At 38.4% G+C, this 17,748-nt stretch overlaps 1 protein-coding gene across 1 annotated transcript; it reads left to right on the top strand.

Annotated features, from left to right (window-relative positions):
- Positions 1-1,194: 1,194 nt before the first annotated feature.
- nmd3 (NMD3 ribosome export adaptor) lies at positions 1,195-14,688 on the top strand. The gene is made up of 16 exons (XM_053652166.1): positions 1,195-1,299; positions 2,608-2,653; positions 3,265-3,399; positions 3,980-4,076; positions 4,284-4,364; positions 4,451-4,579; positions 6,813-6,903; positions 7,322-7,400; positions 7,555-7,651; positions 9,323-9,440; positions 10,029-10,174; positions 10,562-10,674; positions 11,997-12,069; positions 12,306-12,412; positions 13,963-14,033; positions 14,121-14,688. The coding sequence occupies exons 2-16, from the start codon at positions 2,610-2,612 to the stop codon at positions 14,252-14,254; spliced, it is 1,515 nt and encodes a 504-aa protein (XP_053508141.1). The 5' UTR covers positions 1,195-1,299; positions 2,608-2,609; the 3' UTR covers positions 14,255-14,688.
- The last annotated feature ends 3,060 nt before the right edge of the window (positions 14,689-17,748 follow it).

The following is a 17,748-nucleotide window of genomic DNA, read 5'->3' as shown; positions in this document are numbered from 1 at the left end:
TTCTCATCTAGAGGCATTTGTGGAAAAAAGGATGATAGAGTGAATAGTCCATCTTGTTTATGTTCATTGTTCTTCCAACTATATTTAACATACACCTTCTCAATCAATACTGATGATGTGTTAAGGATGTGTCAGCACAGTGGAATGAAAACATCAGCCCAAAATGAGATCAGATCTATGGGGCGTTTCAGTCCGTGTAATCACCTGACTGTCACGCCTGTCCCTGATTGGCTGCATGAAGAAATCAGAAAGAACAAAATTAGCCCAGGATGGCTGTGTTTGGTTCTGTAAAAATCACTAAAATAACCAATCCACTTTAAGACAAGTTCACTAGCAAAGAATTTGTTGTGGGTGCCAAAATTTGAACCTTGTTTTATTTTATATATATATATATATATATATATATATATATATATATATATATATATATATATATATATATATATTTAACTTTGAAAGACAAGAGGATGAGTAAAGACCTATCCTTGTCCTGGTTAGGTGTTAGTGGTCAACAGGATTTGGTTTTTTTTTCTTATTTTCAAATAACATGGCAACACAGACCCCAGAGTTTACAGCAGAGAAGTTACAACAAAAGTGTCCTGACTTGAAAAAAATAATAATAAATAAAAAATAAAAAAATAAAAAAAATAAAAAAAATTATAATTTGAAGATATATATATATATATATATATATATATATATATATATATATATATATATATATATATATATATCACTGACTTCACCTTTAAGGATTCCATATATAACCGTCCTGACAGAATGTACCATGGACACCATAAAACTCCGTGACCATAGCCTGCAAATGCACGTCACACTTTCAAATAAATAGTCTTAAACATTTTATGAATTCACCTGAACATTCAGGAATAAAACAGAACCCCCAAAAGAGCAATTATTTACTAAATACAGTCAGGCGCGGTTTGGTCCACTCTCTTGGTCTTGTCATGACGTTCTATGATTACGTCACCAACGAGTCATTTAATTTCCTACCCGTTTTTAGACAAATCCCTCCTTCTGCGTCGTGATTGGCTAGCTATTAATTTAGCCTCACAGTGAAACCTGCTGATTGGAGAATAAACCGCAAACGCGACCTACTACCCAATCCCGAAGTAGGATACCTGATACTCACAGCCAATCCTAGAGTAGAAGGAGGAGTTTTAATAAAAACGGTTAGGAAAAAAACAGTCTTTAGCTGGACATGCTTTTGGGAGAAACATGTGCAGTAACGTCGTGGATCTGAGCTGAAGTGTGTGCCTGGATAAAACCTATTATCATTCGGTAGGAATAAAGAAACCAGATCTTTATTTGTGTGTCACGTGTGCTTGTGTTTACTATTGTACCGGGAATGCAGAAGTAATAGTGACGAAGTTAGTTACCTTAGCTAACTCCAATTAGCTCGTTGCAGTTAGCAGTTAGCCTCGAGCTGTGACTGTTAATGAAAATATAAAACTTCAATATCAAACAAATAATCGTCAACAGAAGCAAATCTTGAGTTAATTAATGTTTGTCACGAAAGCTGAAAAAAAGTGTACATTTGTATTTGTCGTCGTGTAACGTTATGTGTTTATGCCACAGCTCTGTTACATCCTTGAATCTGATTGGTCAGAAGGTGTTGAATAAATTTATCCAACAGCAGCTCTGACAGTAGTTCCGGCTGCAAGGCAAATCACACGTTCATAATTAATGCGCCCGCCCTAATACATTATTGTTTCTGTGGTCACCACTTACACAGGGACTTGTATGGCGGACGGTCAAATAAATGGATTTAAAAAACATATAATCATTGATGGGGTAAAGTTTTCTGTCAGGAGACGTTTATTTAACATTTATGGAAGGAGTCTCCGGTGTCAGTACTTTGTCAGGAAGTTTTCCGACACGGGAAAGTCTTCAGGATGCACGGGTTTACGGTTTCTCGATAACATGACGAGCTGCGTTTTTAACTACAAGCGAAGTTTCTAGCAGTTAATAACGTAAGCGATAACCGGTATTAACTTGTTTTGCGGATTTTCAACAACATTAAATATAACTTTAAAGAACGACATTCTTTTTTTCCCCCATTTGTTTAAAGTCTCCTTGAAGTGCCTTGAAACACGCCGCGTTATTCGATGTGTTGATGTAATTTCCACTGAAGCAGGAAGTCAGGGTGGGACATATCAAGTAGCTCCTCCCCATTTTTAAATAGCCACTAGCTTTTAGGCAAGGTGATTTTTATAATATTGTGGGCGGGACACTTTGGATTCTGGTGAGCGTTTGATTGGACAGAAAATCTGATGATCCGCTGAAGTGCAGAATGATGTCATAAAAATTGTTGCACCGTATTGGTGGTAGAGAGAGACTGTACATTGTGAATGCGTATATCTTCTAAATGCGAACTTTCTCATCGTTTTGGAGCGCACTAGCTTATAGATAACCTTAAGGCGAACATATTCATGCTAAAAGACACAAAACTTCAATTCTGATTTCATGGGGACTTTAATAAATAATAGCTGCTGTGTTATGCCGTGGTAAGAGGAATAAAACACTTCGGGATGTGCATGGGAACAGTATTGTTTGCACTGTAATTGATGAACTATGGTCTCTCCGCAGTTATGGAGTACATGCAAGCTCCAGCATCAAGCAGCCAAGGCAATATGTAAGTGTATGACATCAGTTCCATATACATTTTAACAGTTTATTTTATAAACACTTGGTTGGGTGCATTATTATTAGGTGCATCGATCAGCCGTAACATTAAAACCACTGACAGGTGAAGTGAATAACATTGATTATCTCATTACAATGGCATCTGTTAAGAGGTGATATATATGAGGCAGCAAGTGAACAATCAGTTCTAGAAGTCGATGTGTTGGAAGCAGGAAAAATGGGCAAGCGTAAGGATCTGAGCAACTTCGACAAGGGCCAAATTGTGATGGCTAGACAACTGGGTCAGAGCATCTCCAAAACGGCAGGTCTTGTGGGGTTTTCCATAGCACACCTTCAGAGGTGGAATCCATGCCTCGACGGGTCAGAGCTGTTTTGGTTGTGCAAGGGGGATCTACACAATATTTGGCAGGTGGTTGTAATGTAATGGCTGATCAGTGTGTGTGTGTGTATATACAATTTCATACAGATAATGTATATTGTTCTTCCATGTTAGGGAAACATCTACTATAGTGGAGGAAAGCATCATAAATGAACGGTTTCCATTACATCTAGCTCATGTTAGACAACACATTTAAAAAAAAAAGTGCTTTCTTTTCACAGCCTTTGCTGCACATGTGGCATCCCTATTCCCCCGAACCCAGCCAACATGTGCGTGTCCTGCTTGAGGACCCAAGTGGACATCTCCGATGGAATCCCAAAGCAGGTCTCCATCCATTTCTGCAAACAGTGTGAACGGTACTGAAGTCCCTCCTTTCATTTCAGTCCTTGATCGTTTATGAATCAAGCTAAATTAGCTGCAGGTATTTCACAGTAATGTGCATCTTGGCTGATAATTCCCTTTATTGTCTAAACAAATCATTAGTTCATTAGCGATTCCATTGGGCAAGCGAAATCTCCAGTGTGCTGCAAAGTCTCGTGTTATGCTCGCCCAGAAGCCCTATTAACTAGACTAAAAAGCACCAGCTCAGATAATTTCGCTCAAAAGTATGACAAGGTAATTGTGTGTATTAATACAGACTGTACCCTTGACAAAAAGGCGCATTCACTCGTTCATCTTGTTATCCGGTTAAATTTCAGCCAGAGGCAGGGCGAATATTAAATATTAAACTGTGTATGATGGAGGTCTTTTTTTTCATTATTTTATTTATTTATTTATTTTTATAAATATCAATGCTATGATTGAAACCCTGGCATTTAACAGTTGAAGTTAATAGCTGCTTCCACCTCAGAATATATCAGCCCGTAATATTTTCACAGTTTATAATCAAATCAGCTCTTTCAGCTGACTTACAGTCTCTGTCGCATGTTCCAATAGGTACCTGCAGCCTCCAGCTACGTGGGTTCAGTGTGCTTTAGAGTCCCGCGAGCTGCTCACTCTCTGCCTAAAGAAAATAAAGGGCTTGATGTCTAAGGTAAGGAGTTATCAGGAAGTGTGTCTAGGAGGGTGATTTTGAATCTTTAGTAGTAATTAGTTCAAAATGTGATGTTGATAATATAACGGAATTACCGTTTAGCATTTTTGACACACGTCTGTTTATAGATGAATAGTAAAAATAAAAATAAAAAGTCAGTGTTCCGTTATTATCCGCACATCTGCTTCACTTTCTGCCCTCTTCCAGGTGCGGCTCATCGACGCAGGCTTCGTGTGGACAGAGCCGCATTCCAAAAGGATCAAGTTAAAGCTCACCATTCAGAAAGAGGTGATTTGTCTGGCTGCTATCTGCTCGGAAACACTCTCACCGTGAAAACCTGGCAAATCAGGTCATTATCTGATCTCTGTCTGTAGGTAATGAATGGCGCCATCCTGCAGCAGGTGTTTGTGGTGGATTACATCATTCAGTCGCAGATGTGTGACGACTGCCATCGGGTGGAAGCCAAGGATTACTGGAAGGCCGTCGTGCAAGTTAGACAGAAGGTAAGCTCTCGTTTGATCTTTCCTAGACGAGGAAGCGGGTAGTTTAACATTTTAAGGTTCTGTGTTAGAGACTCGATAGATGAAAGGACAAGGCAGATTTGTGTAAATAGTTTAAAAAGACACTGGATTGCACCGGCGCTTTGAATAACAACACTAGTGGTATTATTATTGTTTTATTTTATTTTTTTTATTTAATTATAGTGACTGTAAGGTTAAATCCCAGGGCTTTCAAAGTGTTTTTGAGCCGCAAAAAAAAATGTAACCCCCACCTACACAGATATATGATGGGATTCTGTTCTGCCCACCTTTTTACCTTTTACACATTTTGACCAGGAGCTCCGCATTTTAACATTTTGAAGTTCATAAATGAAGTTTTTTTTTTTCCCCCTGAAAAAATAGCACATGGAATAGGAATCCACACAGGAATCTGAAATGATTGACAGTTGCGTGGGTGTTTTGAACTCTCTGATATTAACCAACACCCCTGGAAGCCCTGCGCCCTTCCCCCTATCTTACATTGGCTTGGCTTTTGCCTCAACTCTACTCATTTTCCAAGTTGAAATATGCGGTCTCGCTTTTCGTCAAGATAACTGAAGAATGTTTGGTGCTCATGCGAGTTAATGTGAAATAAAATCTGTCAACGTTGCTAATGTTAGACAAGTATGTTGTAAACATGAGTTAACTCTTATGTATTAGGGATGCCATTTTTGATCATTTTCCAATGAAAAAGGAAAATAAAAAAAAGATTAAGTATGCTTATAATGGAGCGTGAAGTATAACACTACAAAAAAATTTAGCGGTGACGATAATTAGAAAAGAATTAAAATCAATTATAATGACGTGTACATTTCCGTTAAATCGGTAGAATTGGCATCCCTTTCTTCCTTTTCATCTTCTTCTGACTGGCTTTCATATTTGAAGTCAAAACGTTATAACTTTCATTCGCCATGTCCGCTCATGATGTCGTTAACTCCTCTGTAGTAACTGTTTCAAACTAGGAAGTGGAATTTTCCACGCCGGACACAGACGAGCTGAGTGATACACACGGTGAAATGTCCCGGTGCGGTTCTAGGAAATCTAGGCACTCTTGGAACGCCGCTCAGCCAATCAGATTAGTGGTTTAGTACAAGTAACTGTTGTGTAAAACCTCTATATACATACACTCTAGCTCATGTCAAAAATGATGCCGCAAACTGAAAATGGTAAACGTTTATTAAGCCTTGTCTTACATGCTGGTCTCCCATTAGCATAACAAGCTCTTCGTGCTATTATAAAATCCCTCACATGCACGAAGAACACATTTAGCATCAGTTAAAGCTGTGTGTGCGTTCCTGTGGCTTCTCTTTGTCATTTTTCAGATTGAATGACAGTGGAACAGTGGGAAATGGAGTTAAAGGCTTTTTTTTTTTAAATAAGTGAACTTGAGTAGCTTGAGTTAACACACAACACAGTCATTCCTGACCTGTGTTATTTGTCAAGGACTTGAGAGTGGTGTTCTGTTCATTTTCTGCCGAGGGTAAATATTTCGACATCAGGTTTTGCTATGTGTGATTTAGCAGTTCGATCCACTGGCTTTTTCCTATAAAGCATAAAATAAATTCTTCGCTTGCACTTTCTCTCACGTCCTGTACCCTGTTTATCCTGTCTGAGAAAATGTCTTGAATTATTTATTTATTTAATCAGTTAATTATTTATATAATATAGCATATCTGTATACACTCTTTACTTGGGAATACGTGAGAACCTATTGTTAATATGCTATTAATAACATGATTATTATTTATTTTATATATCTATATCTATATCTATATATATATATATATATATATATATATATATATATATATATATATATAGTAATATTTATATGCATATATTATGACATCACAAAACGCAATATTTGAATGTGCAATAACATTGAATTATGTATAAATATGACATTTAAATTATATTCTTATTATAATTAGAATTAATACATAATGATTAAAACTCCTAATTTATACATTTAGGCATTTCATTTCTGTTAAATATAATTAATGTTATATATTTATGATTAAAGAAATACATTAATGGACATGGTGTATTGTAGTATTCATGATTTTTTAAATCTGATTTAAATGTCCCATAGCAATTCAATATTGTAATCTTTATTTGTTTGTTTGTTTGTTTGGCATGAAAGCCCAGTAAACATTCACATTAAAGAAACTTTTTCTTCTCACATTCATGATCCTAGACAGTCCACAAGAAGACCTTTTACTACTTGGAGCAGTTGATTCTGAAGCACAGGGTGCACCAGAACACACTTCGCATCAAGGAAATCCACGGTATGTCGCTCTTCAATCTCCTCCTGCTCCTCCTCCTCCTCCTCCTGCAACTCCTTTTTCTTCCAGCACATTTTTTAATCGCTTCCTGATACAGAAGACGGTTCTGCCAGATGCGCGATCACGGCAGGCAGTGATTAAAAGTCAGGCTGTTAGTCACGATGGCATTTTTAGCACATTGGAAAGCACCCTGAAATTTCATCTGTGAGGCTTGGTGTTAATAATCAAGAGCTTAATGCTGGAGCTCGGGTCATGCCTGTGAAAATGGATTCAGAGCTTTGAACGCTTGACATGTGGTGGCCAGATTGGACACCCATCCATCTGGCCTGTTTTACTGGAGAATGCTGCGTGTGCTTTTATTGTTGGACATTCTGTCTTCTTTTTTTTTTTTAAATTCTCTCTTTCATTTGATTATTTCTAGAGGGCATTGACTTCTACTACAGCTCCAAGCAGCATGCCCAAAAGATGGTGGATTTCTTACAGTGTACGGTTCCATGCAGGTATGAAGGCTGGACTTTATGGTTCATCCACATGTGCATTTAATTTGCACGTTGAGCTACGTAATAAAACCCACTTTTAACCTGCTCATTTTGTTGATCATTTTTTTGCTGCTGCATTTTGTTGACTCGACGAATTTTCATCTCTGTCCCAAAGATCAAAGTCCTCGCAGCGTCTCATCTCTCATGATGTTCACTCGAACTCGTACAACTACAAAAGCACCTTCTCTATAGAGATCGTGCCCATCTGTAAGGTAATACGTCATACCACAAACTTATCTGTGGAACAAAAAAAATGGGAGGCGGGGTGAATGGAGGAAATAATAATAATTAAGCAGCATGGAATAATCAGCCACACCGTCATTCTTAATGCTTAATCACGGTTTTATTTGTCACCCCTCTATACTTTGTCGTGGAACAGTTGGTGTGTTAGAATTTTAGACTTATAATTTACTACATTAGTACACAATTTTTTATTTACATAGTATCTAGTAGTAGCTTATTGTCCAGTCATCTGCTTGTGTGTTAAAATAATATATTATTTTTATTATAATGTTTTGTTATTATAGTCCCGTCTTCCCTTTGCATTTATTTACTGTTTAAATTGCATTTCTTATTGCGTTTTAGTTGATGTAAGTGTATTACAACACTGCTGTAAAGCTTATTACATAAATGGCATGACGTACACAAAAATGTTCACCATAGGCCTGTTTCACGAAGCCGGTTTCGGTGGCTATGCGGGTACGTCGAGTTTAGTTTGAACAAACTCCGTTTTTTTCGGTCTCAACAAGGCGGATTGTTTTTTTAGTGGGGTTTCATCGTCATGGTAACTTACGCTCACACTACACTCAGAGCAAGTTTTATTCTAGGTAAGAAAACTCAAACCCAACTTGGACCAATCAGCTGCGAGCAAAGTGATGTAAATCTGACGCATCGGCGTTAATCCTGTAATGTTTGCGTCGGCTTTTCCCGATGACCTGTACAAAAGATATCGATTTTTCAGCAGATAGTATAGTTTATCTCTGCCGGCTTCTCGAACCGTACGTTAGAAATCTGACACGCAGAAGCCACGCTCTCACTGTACGACAAACTGTACGTCTTGCTTCGCGGTTCTTTCCCAGTAGTACATATTTTCATTATTAGTGGCGTTATTCCTGTCCTGATATATTTTCACAAATGGATATTTATTTTATTAATATTTAATTTAATGATGTACTTCTATATTAAATGAAATGACATGAAATATATTGGTTATATATGCTGAGTTTCTCATTGTGAGCGTGTAAAAGTAAATCTTTCTCGAGCTTTGGCGGCTGCAGCAGTGGTGATTTTTTGCGGTTAGTGCAGGTTTAAATTCCACATATTTCCACGTAATAATTTCTTGCTTATCAACCAGAAGTACGCGCACAAGCTTTTCTTCATCCGGAACGCTATTGGCTGTTTGCTGCAAACGTCTGGCTCTTGCATGCACGCTGAGAAAACCTTGATTCAGGGTTAAAACCTTGGTCGACGGAGAAAGGTGATAAGCAGTGTCATGAAGCCTGTTAACCCGGGTTGGATCAGTTTGGTTTTGTCAACTCAAAACGTACTCTGAAACTCTGAGTTTGTTCAACTTGCTTCGTGATACAGGCCTCATGTATGTATTCCACACAAGCTGGCCTAAGAAAAGTCTTGTGATTGCTGTTTTATGTGTTATTATTTGTATTATGCTTAAAATTGGATTGAATGAGTAAAAAACAGTGTGTGTGTGCTGGCTTGTGTTGTTTCTGTTCAGAAAGGAATATCAGCAGAGAGTGTGTGTGTACAGGCTGATTATGTTATTGGATGCACACGGTGGTTCCTTCCTGAGGTTATTTTTATTATTGATTTGATACGAATTAATAACTCTCTCTCGCTCTCTCTCCCTCTCTCTCTCTCTCTCTCAGGACAACGTGGTGTGTCTGTCTCCTCGTCTGGCCCAAAGCTTGGGAAACCTGGGCCAGGTGTGTGTATGCATCCAGGTGACCAGCACCGTGCACCTCATTGACCCGAAAACACTGCAGTGTGAGTATGACTCTTAAACATTTAAACACTTTCACCTTCCTGATCTGCTCGGCATATAATTACACAGACAGTCTTGAGACACGAATCGATTTATGCCTTTCCCCTTATATATTTGATGTTTATATTAAAAGGGCTGTTTGTACTTCTTAGAGCCCTCTGCTAGTTGCAATTGCAACAAAAACATTAACAATCCGTTCCTTTTATCGCACCTGACCCCACTCCTTCTGTTAAACTATTTATGAATCGTTATTTATAAGATGCAGGTGCTGAAGAGGTCTGTTCAAACCGGATCCGAGCTCATATCAGGGCCAGAAAAAGGTGAAATCGTACAGGTACAAGGTCAAGCGTTTCGGTTAATGTTCACGTCATACGATGAGAAGGTGATCTCCATGACCGTGGCATAGATGTTGGTGCTAGAAGAGCTGGTTTGAGCATTTCAGAAACTGCTGATTTTATGGGATTTTCACACACAACAGTCTCTGGTGCAAAAAAAAAAAAAAAAACCCCAAAAAACTTTTCTTTTTTTTTTTCCGTCATCTGATAACTCACTTTTGGTGCTTATCTTTCCTTTGTGCTATTGGGTTACAGTGGCAGAGATCGACGCAAACACATACTGGCGTCACCCGTTTAACAGCCTCCTTAATCCGCGCCAGCTGGAGGAGTTCATCGTCATGGACGCCGACATCATCAGGGACCAGCGATTAGGAGCAGGAGCTGGCCTGAGATCCAACCGGGTAAGACATACAATTCTAGAATTGTTTTAAGATGACGGGTAAGGAAACATCCTGAAACGAGACCCGAATAGAACAAAAAGGAACAAAAGCGTTATTTGCACTGACATGGACGTGAAATGCAAATCAATAAGCTGTTTGCTGTATTCCTCAAGAAAACAATCTGATATGAATTGTAATATTCATTCAAACCACTCAGCCTGCTGTTTCTCCACTTCTGCACGTTTTAATTTTCGTTTCTCAGCAGGTTTTAAAGGGCACAAAAGCAATTCATTCTTAATATCCCATTTTCATTGGGTTTCATGAAGCATTCGGTATTGCATTAAAGCAGCATTTGGGCGATAAATGGCGCATGCTTGTGTTTGTGTGTGTGTTGTTTTTTTTTAACAGCACACCTTGGCTGAAGTGTGGGTTCAGAAGACCAGTGAGATGAACACCAGTCAGCAATATCACTGCCGCACCCACCTGGGCCACCTGCTCAACATCGGAGACCTGGTGCTGGGGTATGAGCTGATAGCAAACAATAATCACTGTACATTTATAACACAGTGTGTAAGGAATAATCCACAAGGAGGCATTGCTGTTACAGGAAAATAATCAACAACAAGGCGGTGCGATCGATGTGGCCCGACACTAAGCAGTGTGTTTCGTTGATTATTTTCCTAGAACATCACGTCCCAAAAGTGTTTTATTTCTTCTATCCCACAACAATTTGGCAATGATTATAATGTTTTACTTATTAACGAACAACACCATACTTTTTATCCATTTATAGTTCGCTTTACTGTTGTGGAAAGCATGCCTTTATTGTACGTGTATAATACGAATACAAATAAGAATACCTTTGTGTGTCCACAATCCAAGTTAGTTCAAGTTAGTCACCTTCTCCAATCATAAATCATAAGTTTTGTAAATGATTCGGAACATAAAGCAATGTGTGTAAGCTCTGCGAAAGGAGAACCTGGACTGCCCTTATTCTGCTCGAGCACACCGCACTATATCTCATGTCATTTTTATTACCTCGCATTCATAAAATAAAACCGTGTTTGGTTCAGTGGAAGAGAATGCTGATAAAGCTGTGCTAAACTGAATGCTGATAAGCTTCTAATTATATCATGGCTGCAGTTGAGATGTGTGCGTTTTTTTAATTTATTTTTTTAAAATTGCATAAATTCCCTGTCCAGGTTTCAGTATCCTAATGTGCATCATACTTAGAATGGGTGTATTTATTTATTGCAAAATAATAATAATGATGATGGTTTTGTACTGATGTCAGCCATTCTGTTTTTGCATTATTCGTTTGGTAAACACATTTATGTAAAGACACTTATAAGTGAGGGAAGATGCAGTCCATCTAACTTATCATAACTACATTGAGGTTTAAGGGCAGTCCTGACATTTGAACACAAAATCGTGTTATCGCTAGTGGAGTGCTAGTAACGCCACTGTTTTTAACGTGTGGCGGTCTGGGAAAACCCATCATATGGTGTACTGACTGAATTCCTGTCTCTGGACAAAGAATTTCATTGGTTTTGGTCAAAATGAGTGTTTTCTGATTGTAATATATTTGGAGACCTCAACTTTAAGAAAAAATCACATTATTTTATCGAAATGATATGGAAATGTTTGTCCTTGCTTGCTAGAAAAATGGACACAAGCCCTAATCAGTTCATTTCGTAAGCAGATACCAGCTGTCAGTGTCCGCAACGCTCCCATGCTGCAGTCAGAATAAAACCTTTAAATGCCAGAAAGTGTCATATCACCATGTAAAGTGTTTTCCAAGGCTGCTACACATATCATGTTTGTTTGTTTTCTTGCTTTCCAGCTACGACTTCGCCAACTCGAACCTCAACGACGAGTTTCTGAACAAGATGAATCCTCACCACGTGCCTGACGTGGTAAGCATTGGATCAATTCCTTTTAATGGTCTGGGGAGGATAGAAACAGGTTATGGCTCATTTGTAAGTTTAAGCTGTACTGCCCCCTACTGATGAGCTCCACTACTACAGCTATTGGGAATAACCTGAGAATGAGAAAAGAACCTCTGCTACACAAATGCAATCGGATCAAACTCTACTGGAAGACAACATTGGATTTTGTGTTGAAGGAATAATGTCCGGGCTTGTTTGTTTAGGTTCTGATTAAGAAGAGCTACGACAGGACAAAGAGAATAAAGCGCAGGAACTGGAAGCTGAAGGAGCTGCATAGGGACAGAGAAGGCACGGACACGGATGATGAAAGGTATGAAAAAAATGTCTGGCAAATGTATAGGTGCATTAACGAGACATGCCGACCTTCCGTTCAGATTAAAGTGACGAGTTTAGTCCCCCCTCCCATATAAATTGATTTAAGGGAAAAAGGAAATTTAGAGGGTGGAAAAAACCCAACAAACTGTGATGTTACAGGTAGGTGGATTTTACTGATACCATTAACTAAGTCGGGCCGTATTTACCTGCCGATAACCGATTAATCAACCGATATTTTTTAAAATTGATACTGAATGAAACATAACACTCAAAGTAAAATATTGTTGAACTTTATTACAAAAATAAACAGTACCGACTGTACCGTGAAAATGTACTGTAATAAAAAAAAATGAAATAAATATTAATATATATTAACTATTAATTAATTAATATTAAAGTAAATAAAAGATATGCATCCAAACTGAACCAAAGAGTAACACTTTTATAACACAGTAACACAAGTAAAAATAGAGATCCAAAGTTAATCAAAAAACACTTCAAATAACATCACAATATTTGTCTGCGCTAGGTTTTATTTCGCCTCTAGAGGCCGCTCTTGTACTGTTGTTGATAATGACAGCGGATCTTTCTCTGCCGTTAAGCAATGGATCCAACTGGGAAACACTATCGGTGTGGATTTTTGCCCATAACAGTTTCAGCAATCGGTTATCGGTGCCAATTAATCAGAAAAAATGATCAGTCTGTCGACCTCTAGTTACAGGATAGGCTCTCAGGAGATCTGAGGGAAAAGTGGTCTCAGTCTGCTTTCAAGTGAACTCTAGAGCGGTTTGATTGCAGCAGGAAAGTGATTAGACTCTGAATTGACCCGACTGCAGGATGTGAACCAGACATGCCAAGTGTGTTTTACCAGCCATGAGATGCAAACTGCACCAAAGAATAGAGCAGTAACACTGCGGAAATGTCATGTGTTCTGGATATTTGGACTCGGAAAGAAAATACTGGATGTGATGCAAAATATTATAAATCACTTATTTATATAATGTTTATATAATGTATGCAGTGTTCTTCATGCTTGGTTGATTTTTGTGATTTCTTCAAGCAATTGGTATAGATTTGTTTACCTCTTTTATTTATTTATTTATTTATTTATTTTTTAGTTTTGTGGGTACATTTTCAGCCCTACATGCCCCTCAGCCTCGGTTTTTGTTTGTGTGCTTTTTTCCTTGTCTATTTACGCGCATCATAAAGCCAAATGAGAAAGCAGACATTCCAAAAGTGTCCGTTTTGATTCAGACTCGTCAAACAGACCGATAGATGTGAAAGCATCCTTACTTTTTAAATAATTGATTTCATAAAATAGTCATGACATGCCTGACAGCACTGAAGAGCTGGATGTTGAATTTGTTGTCAGATAATCATGGAATGTTTTTGGAAAAGGTAGACTTGTTGGCTACTTTACCCTCCAGTGCAAAGCAAAAAACGGCCAAAACCAAACGTGCCTCGGGGGAAAAAATGGAAGCTTGCAAACCGAAGCTTGTTTATTGGGTGGTAAATGAACCTCACTAAGCGTGAACCATTTTGCAGGCAATACCAAGACTTCTTGGAGGATCTTGAGGAGGACGAAGCACTGCGTAAGAACGTCAACATCTTCAAAGGTGAGGAGGCAATACTACTTTCGGTACATTGAACAGTACATTCACACGCTTAATATATATGCTCATTACAACCCTATGCATTTCCAGACGTCTCCAAGATTCCTGTGGAGAGCGACACGGATGACGAGGGCATACCAAGGATCTCACTGGCAGAGATGATGGAGGACCTGAGTCTCAGCGATGCCACTGGAGGAGAAGGGGCGGACATGATGACTGATTAGATTAGCATAATAAACGCATATTTAAAAAAAAAACAAAAAAACACCAGCAGTGAGGCAGAACGGCTGTGGCAGTCCAGGGGGAATCCTGTACATGTTTGTTTTCCTTTGTGCTTCAGTGCACCTCCTGAAAGGCTCGATCATTAGCACAAGTTGTCCTTGGGAACACACAAATGATGCAGTGCAGGATTCCCTCCAGATTGCCATAATTGGAAGCTACTGGTGTGTTCTTTGGAATTCATGGTTTATCCAATAAAAGGCTTCATTTTTTTTTTCCACAATAATTTTATAATAATCTCAAACTATTGAAATATTATCAAGAGTGCGTGTGTATTCTGGCAAAGGACGCTCCGAGGTTGTGTGCGGTGTGGTGAGGTGATGTTAAATACTTCATCACAAATAACAAATAAAAAAGATCCTGACTAATGAGTCCCTCATTTGTGTATTTAAAATGTTTTTATTATTATTTTTAAATATATAACATGATCTTGACATGAGGTTAGCTGTTAGGGTCGAGAAGTATACATGTTTGAAGAGCCAATGTTGCTGAAGTGTTATGATAGTCCACTCTTACATCAGCTTTTAACATCAGCTTTTGTTTTAATGTCTTAATTCCTATACTTGAACATAAGGGGTGAAATAAAAAAACAAAAAACAAGCTGGATTATGAGGCATAAAAATTTCTCCATGGGCCTCTGGAGGTCAGCTTGCGATGTTTATTAGCATCGTTTCTTCTACAAACATGCATCAGTTTTATTTAGCTTTTAAAGATTATATTTCTAGACCTATAGTGGTGTCAATTTAAAGATACCTTTGCAATATTGTCATACCGCAATATTCTGTATTGTACAACAGATATAATTAGTTTCTCTACTTCAAGCTTTTGTTTATGTTTTTAAGGCCGTCGCATTGGTTCTGTTCAGCTCTGCATCTTAGGCTGGGTTTGTTCTTTGACGAGTGTTCATGAGCATACCTGGCAAGCTGCACCGTTTACATTACCTTAGTACATGTGCAAATTAAAAGCTCTGACCAATAGGGGGCAGGTCAGAACCACAACACTTATCAGCACTAGAATACCTTGAGCCGAACACATCGTCTGATCACATTGGCTACCATGCATGGCTTTGGTGCATTGCTTCACATACTTATGTTAAATTTTTTGGACGTGCACAATCGTCCAAAAAATAAATAAAATAAATGCAGTTTGTCGGGTTACGGAGAAGCTGGAAAGAGTCTTTTGTGCTGAAGTCTTTCCACATGGCAGTAAACTTAGTTAAGGATTTACCTCTGATTTTTACCTGAGAGACTTGACTTCCATAAATGTTAAACATCTCCTTACAAAAAGCTTCATATCATCCATCCAGACATCCATCCATTTTCTGTACCAATTATCCCACACAGTGTTGTCGGGGGAGCCTGGAGCCTTTCCCAGGGAACTTGGGGCACAAGGCAGGGGACACCCTCGACGGGGTGCCAACTCATCGCAGATCACAATCGCACACACGTTCACTCACTACGGACAATTTAGAAATTCCGAACAGCCTACGAAGCACGTCTTTGGAATAGGGGAGGAAACTGGAGTACCCGGAGGAAACCCCCGAAGGTGTGTGGCGAACATGCTAACCACTAAGCCATATAAAATAATTCCTGTGCCAGTTGTTGCTATAGAAACAATAACGTATTAGAACAAGTGCAATAATATAAACCATGCAGCCAGAACTCCAGTCGGAGCTTTATTGTTCTAGAAAATGAATCAACACCTTCTGACCAGTCAAACAGAGCAGCCCCAAGTGGAGAACGGTTCAGGATGTGCTTAGTTTAGAACCGTGTGTTGCTTGTGCTCTGTGATGATTAGCATTTAACCGCTAAAGATGTCTCAAATTACATAGATAAAGTCTGCATGTATTAAATCCACCAAAATATAGAAATGAGAGCACACAACTGATACAAGTAACACCAAGCATCCTAGCATGCAGATGCTCTTGTGGCCTACAGGTGGCGGCAGAAAGCTGTTTATATTGCAGATTCTATCCTTTCCTGTAATGATCAAACATGCATACCTTTATACATCAGCCTGCATGACAAATACATTACCACTGACAGCTGAGCATGACAAATAATATTCACACATGTTTCCTTTAGGCTAGCTATTAATCAAACTGCCAAATGGGTTACATTTCAATCAGGCTGCAGTCATCAGAACAAATCAGCTTTCTGTGTATTCTTTATTAGATTGTCTCTTTACAAAAGATGTTGCTTTATGGCTTAAAACCTATTTTTGACATCGTCCAAATATCAGGTCTGATAGGATCAAATTCCTGTTAGTAAGAAACTAGTGCTGAAATGAAATATGGAGGGAAGAGCTACTGTATAGGATCTAAAAAAGTGTGGACGTGTAGAAGTCTGAGACGGTGATTTGGTGCCAAGCAGATTGAATGTCAGTTCAAAAAAAGTGTAATCTGGTCAGATCCAATAGAGTCGAGTGCAAATGTACAAACAAACGTACATTTGTATTCAGAAACACGGCAGCATCCTAAAATACCGTATGAGGCAATATATAACCAAACGTGCCCGAAAGAAGCCCAAGTTCTGCCATGATTTTTCCTTATTGTGTCCAGACCTGATTTGAAGAAGTATGAAATCTGAGTTCCAATTGTTATGTCTGGAACAACAGTGAATATTTATTAAATATCATTAATATCACTGTTAATGCATTAATTAAGATACGTTATTTGACCATTTTGTTGGAATATATTACAATATTATCTTCTCTATGTTATCCTACGGGATTAACTTGCATCGCTCCACTTTATATATTGCATTAAACCATAAAGTCATCTAGTTGTTGTCTCTTTTTCAAAGCCAAAGTTGTGTTGCTTTGGTAGGGAAATTTACTGTCATCTCATGAAAATGAGTAACTTCCTGATTTCCTGTTGTGCTGATGTTGACAAGTTTAATCCAAAGCAAATAAGCCTAAAGAATGGAGATGTGTCTGTACTCATGGCACCTTGATCCCATATGTTCTGAGTGTATAATGTTGAGTCTAGAACCAAAATTAGTCCATAATTCCTCTCAGTGTGTGTCTGTATAGCTGTGTTCTCTGTTGCTGGACTGTTACTTTCCATAGGTGATTGATGACCAGCATTCTTTGCTGTTATATACTTACATATAATTACATTGCAGTCTAATGCAAGTTAGACCTTGACTTAAATTGCTGTATTATTTATAGTTTGCCTGACTAATCCATGACTAGTACTTATACAATTCCTAAGTACTAGCGCTTATTCCAACCCTTTGGCTTTCAGTTCTTCCTATAAATAACTCGCACTATTTTCTCGACAGTTAATGGAAACATGATCTTGTGGCACTGGCATCACTGTCACCTCCTCCCAAAGTGCTTTAACTCTAACTGTACTCCAAGTTTTTGACTGGCTTCTGCCTTGCTGACGAGACAAATAAAGGCACGCTGGCTAAATGAATAAATGTAAAACCAGATG

The sequence above is a fragment of the Ictalurus furcatus genome, chromosome 20, assembly GCF_023375685.1.
Source record: "Ictalurus furcatus strain D&B chromosome 20, Billie_1.0, whole genome shotgun sequence".
Classification (NCBI taxonomy): Eukaryota; Metazoa; Chordata; class Actinopteri; order Siluriformes; family Ictaluridae; genus Ictalurus; species Ictalurus furcatus.
Note: the sequence above shows the minus strand (reverse complement) of the source record. Positions and strands in the feature narration are given on the sequence as shown.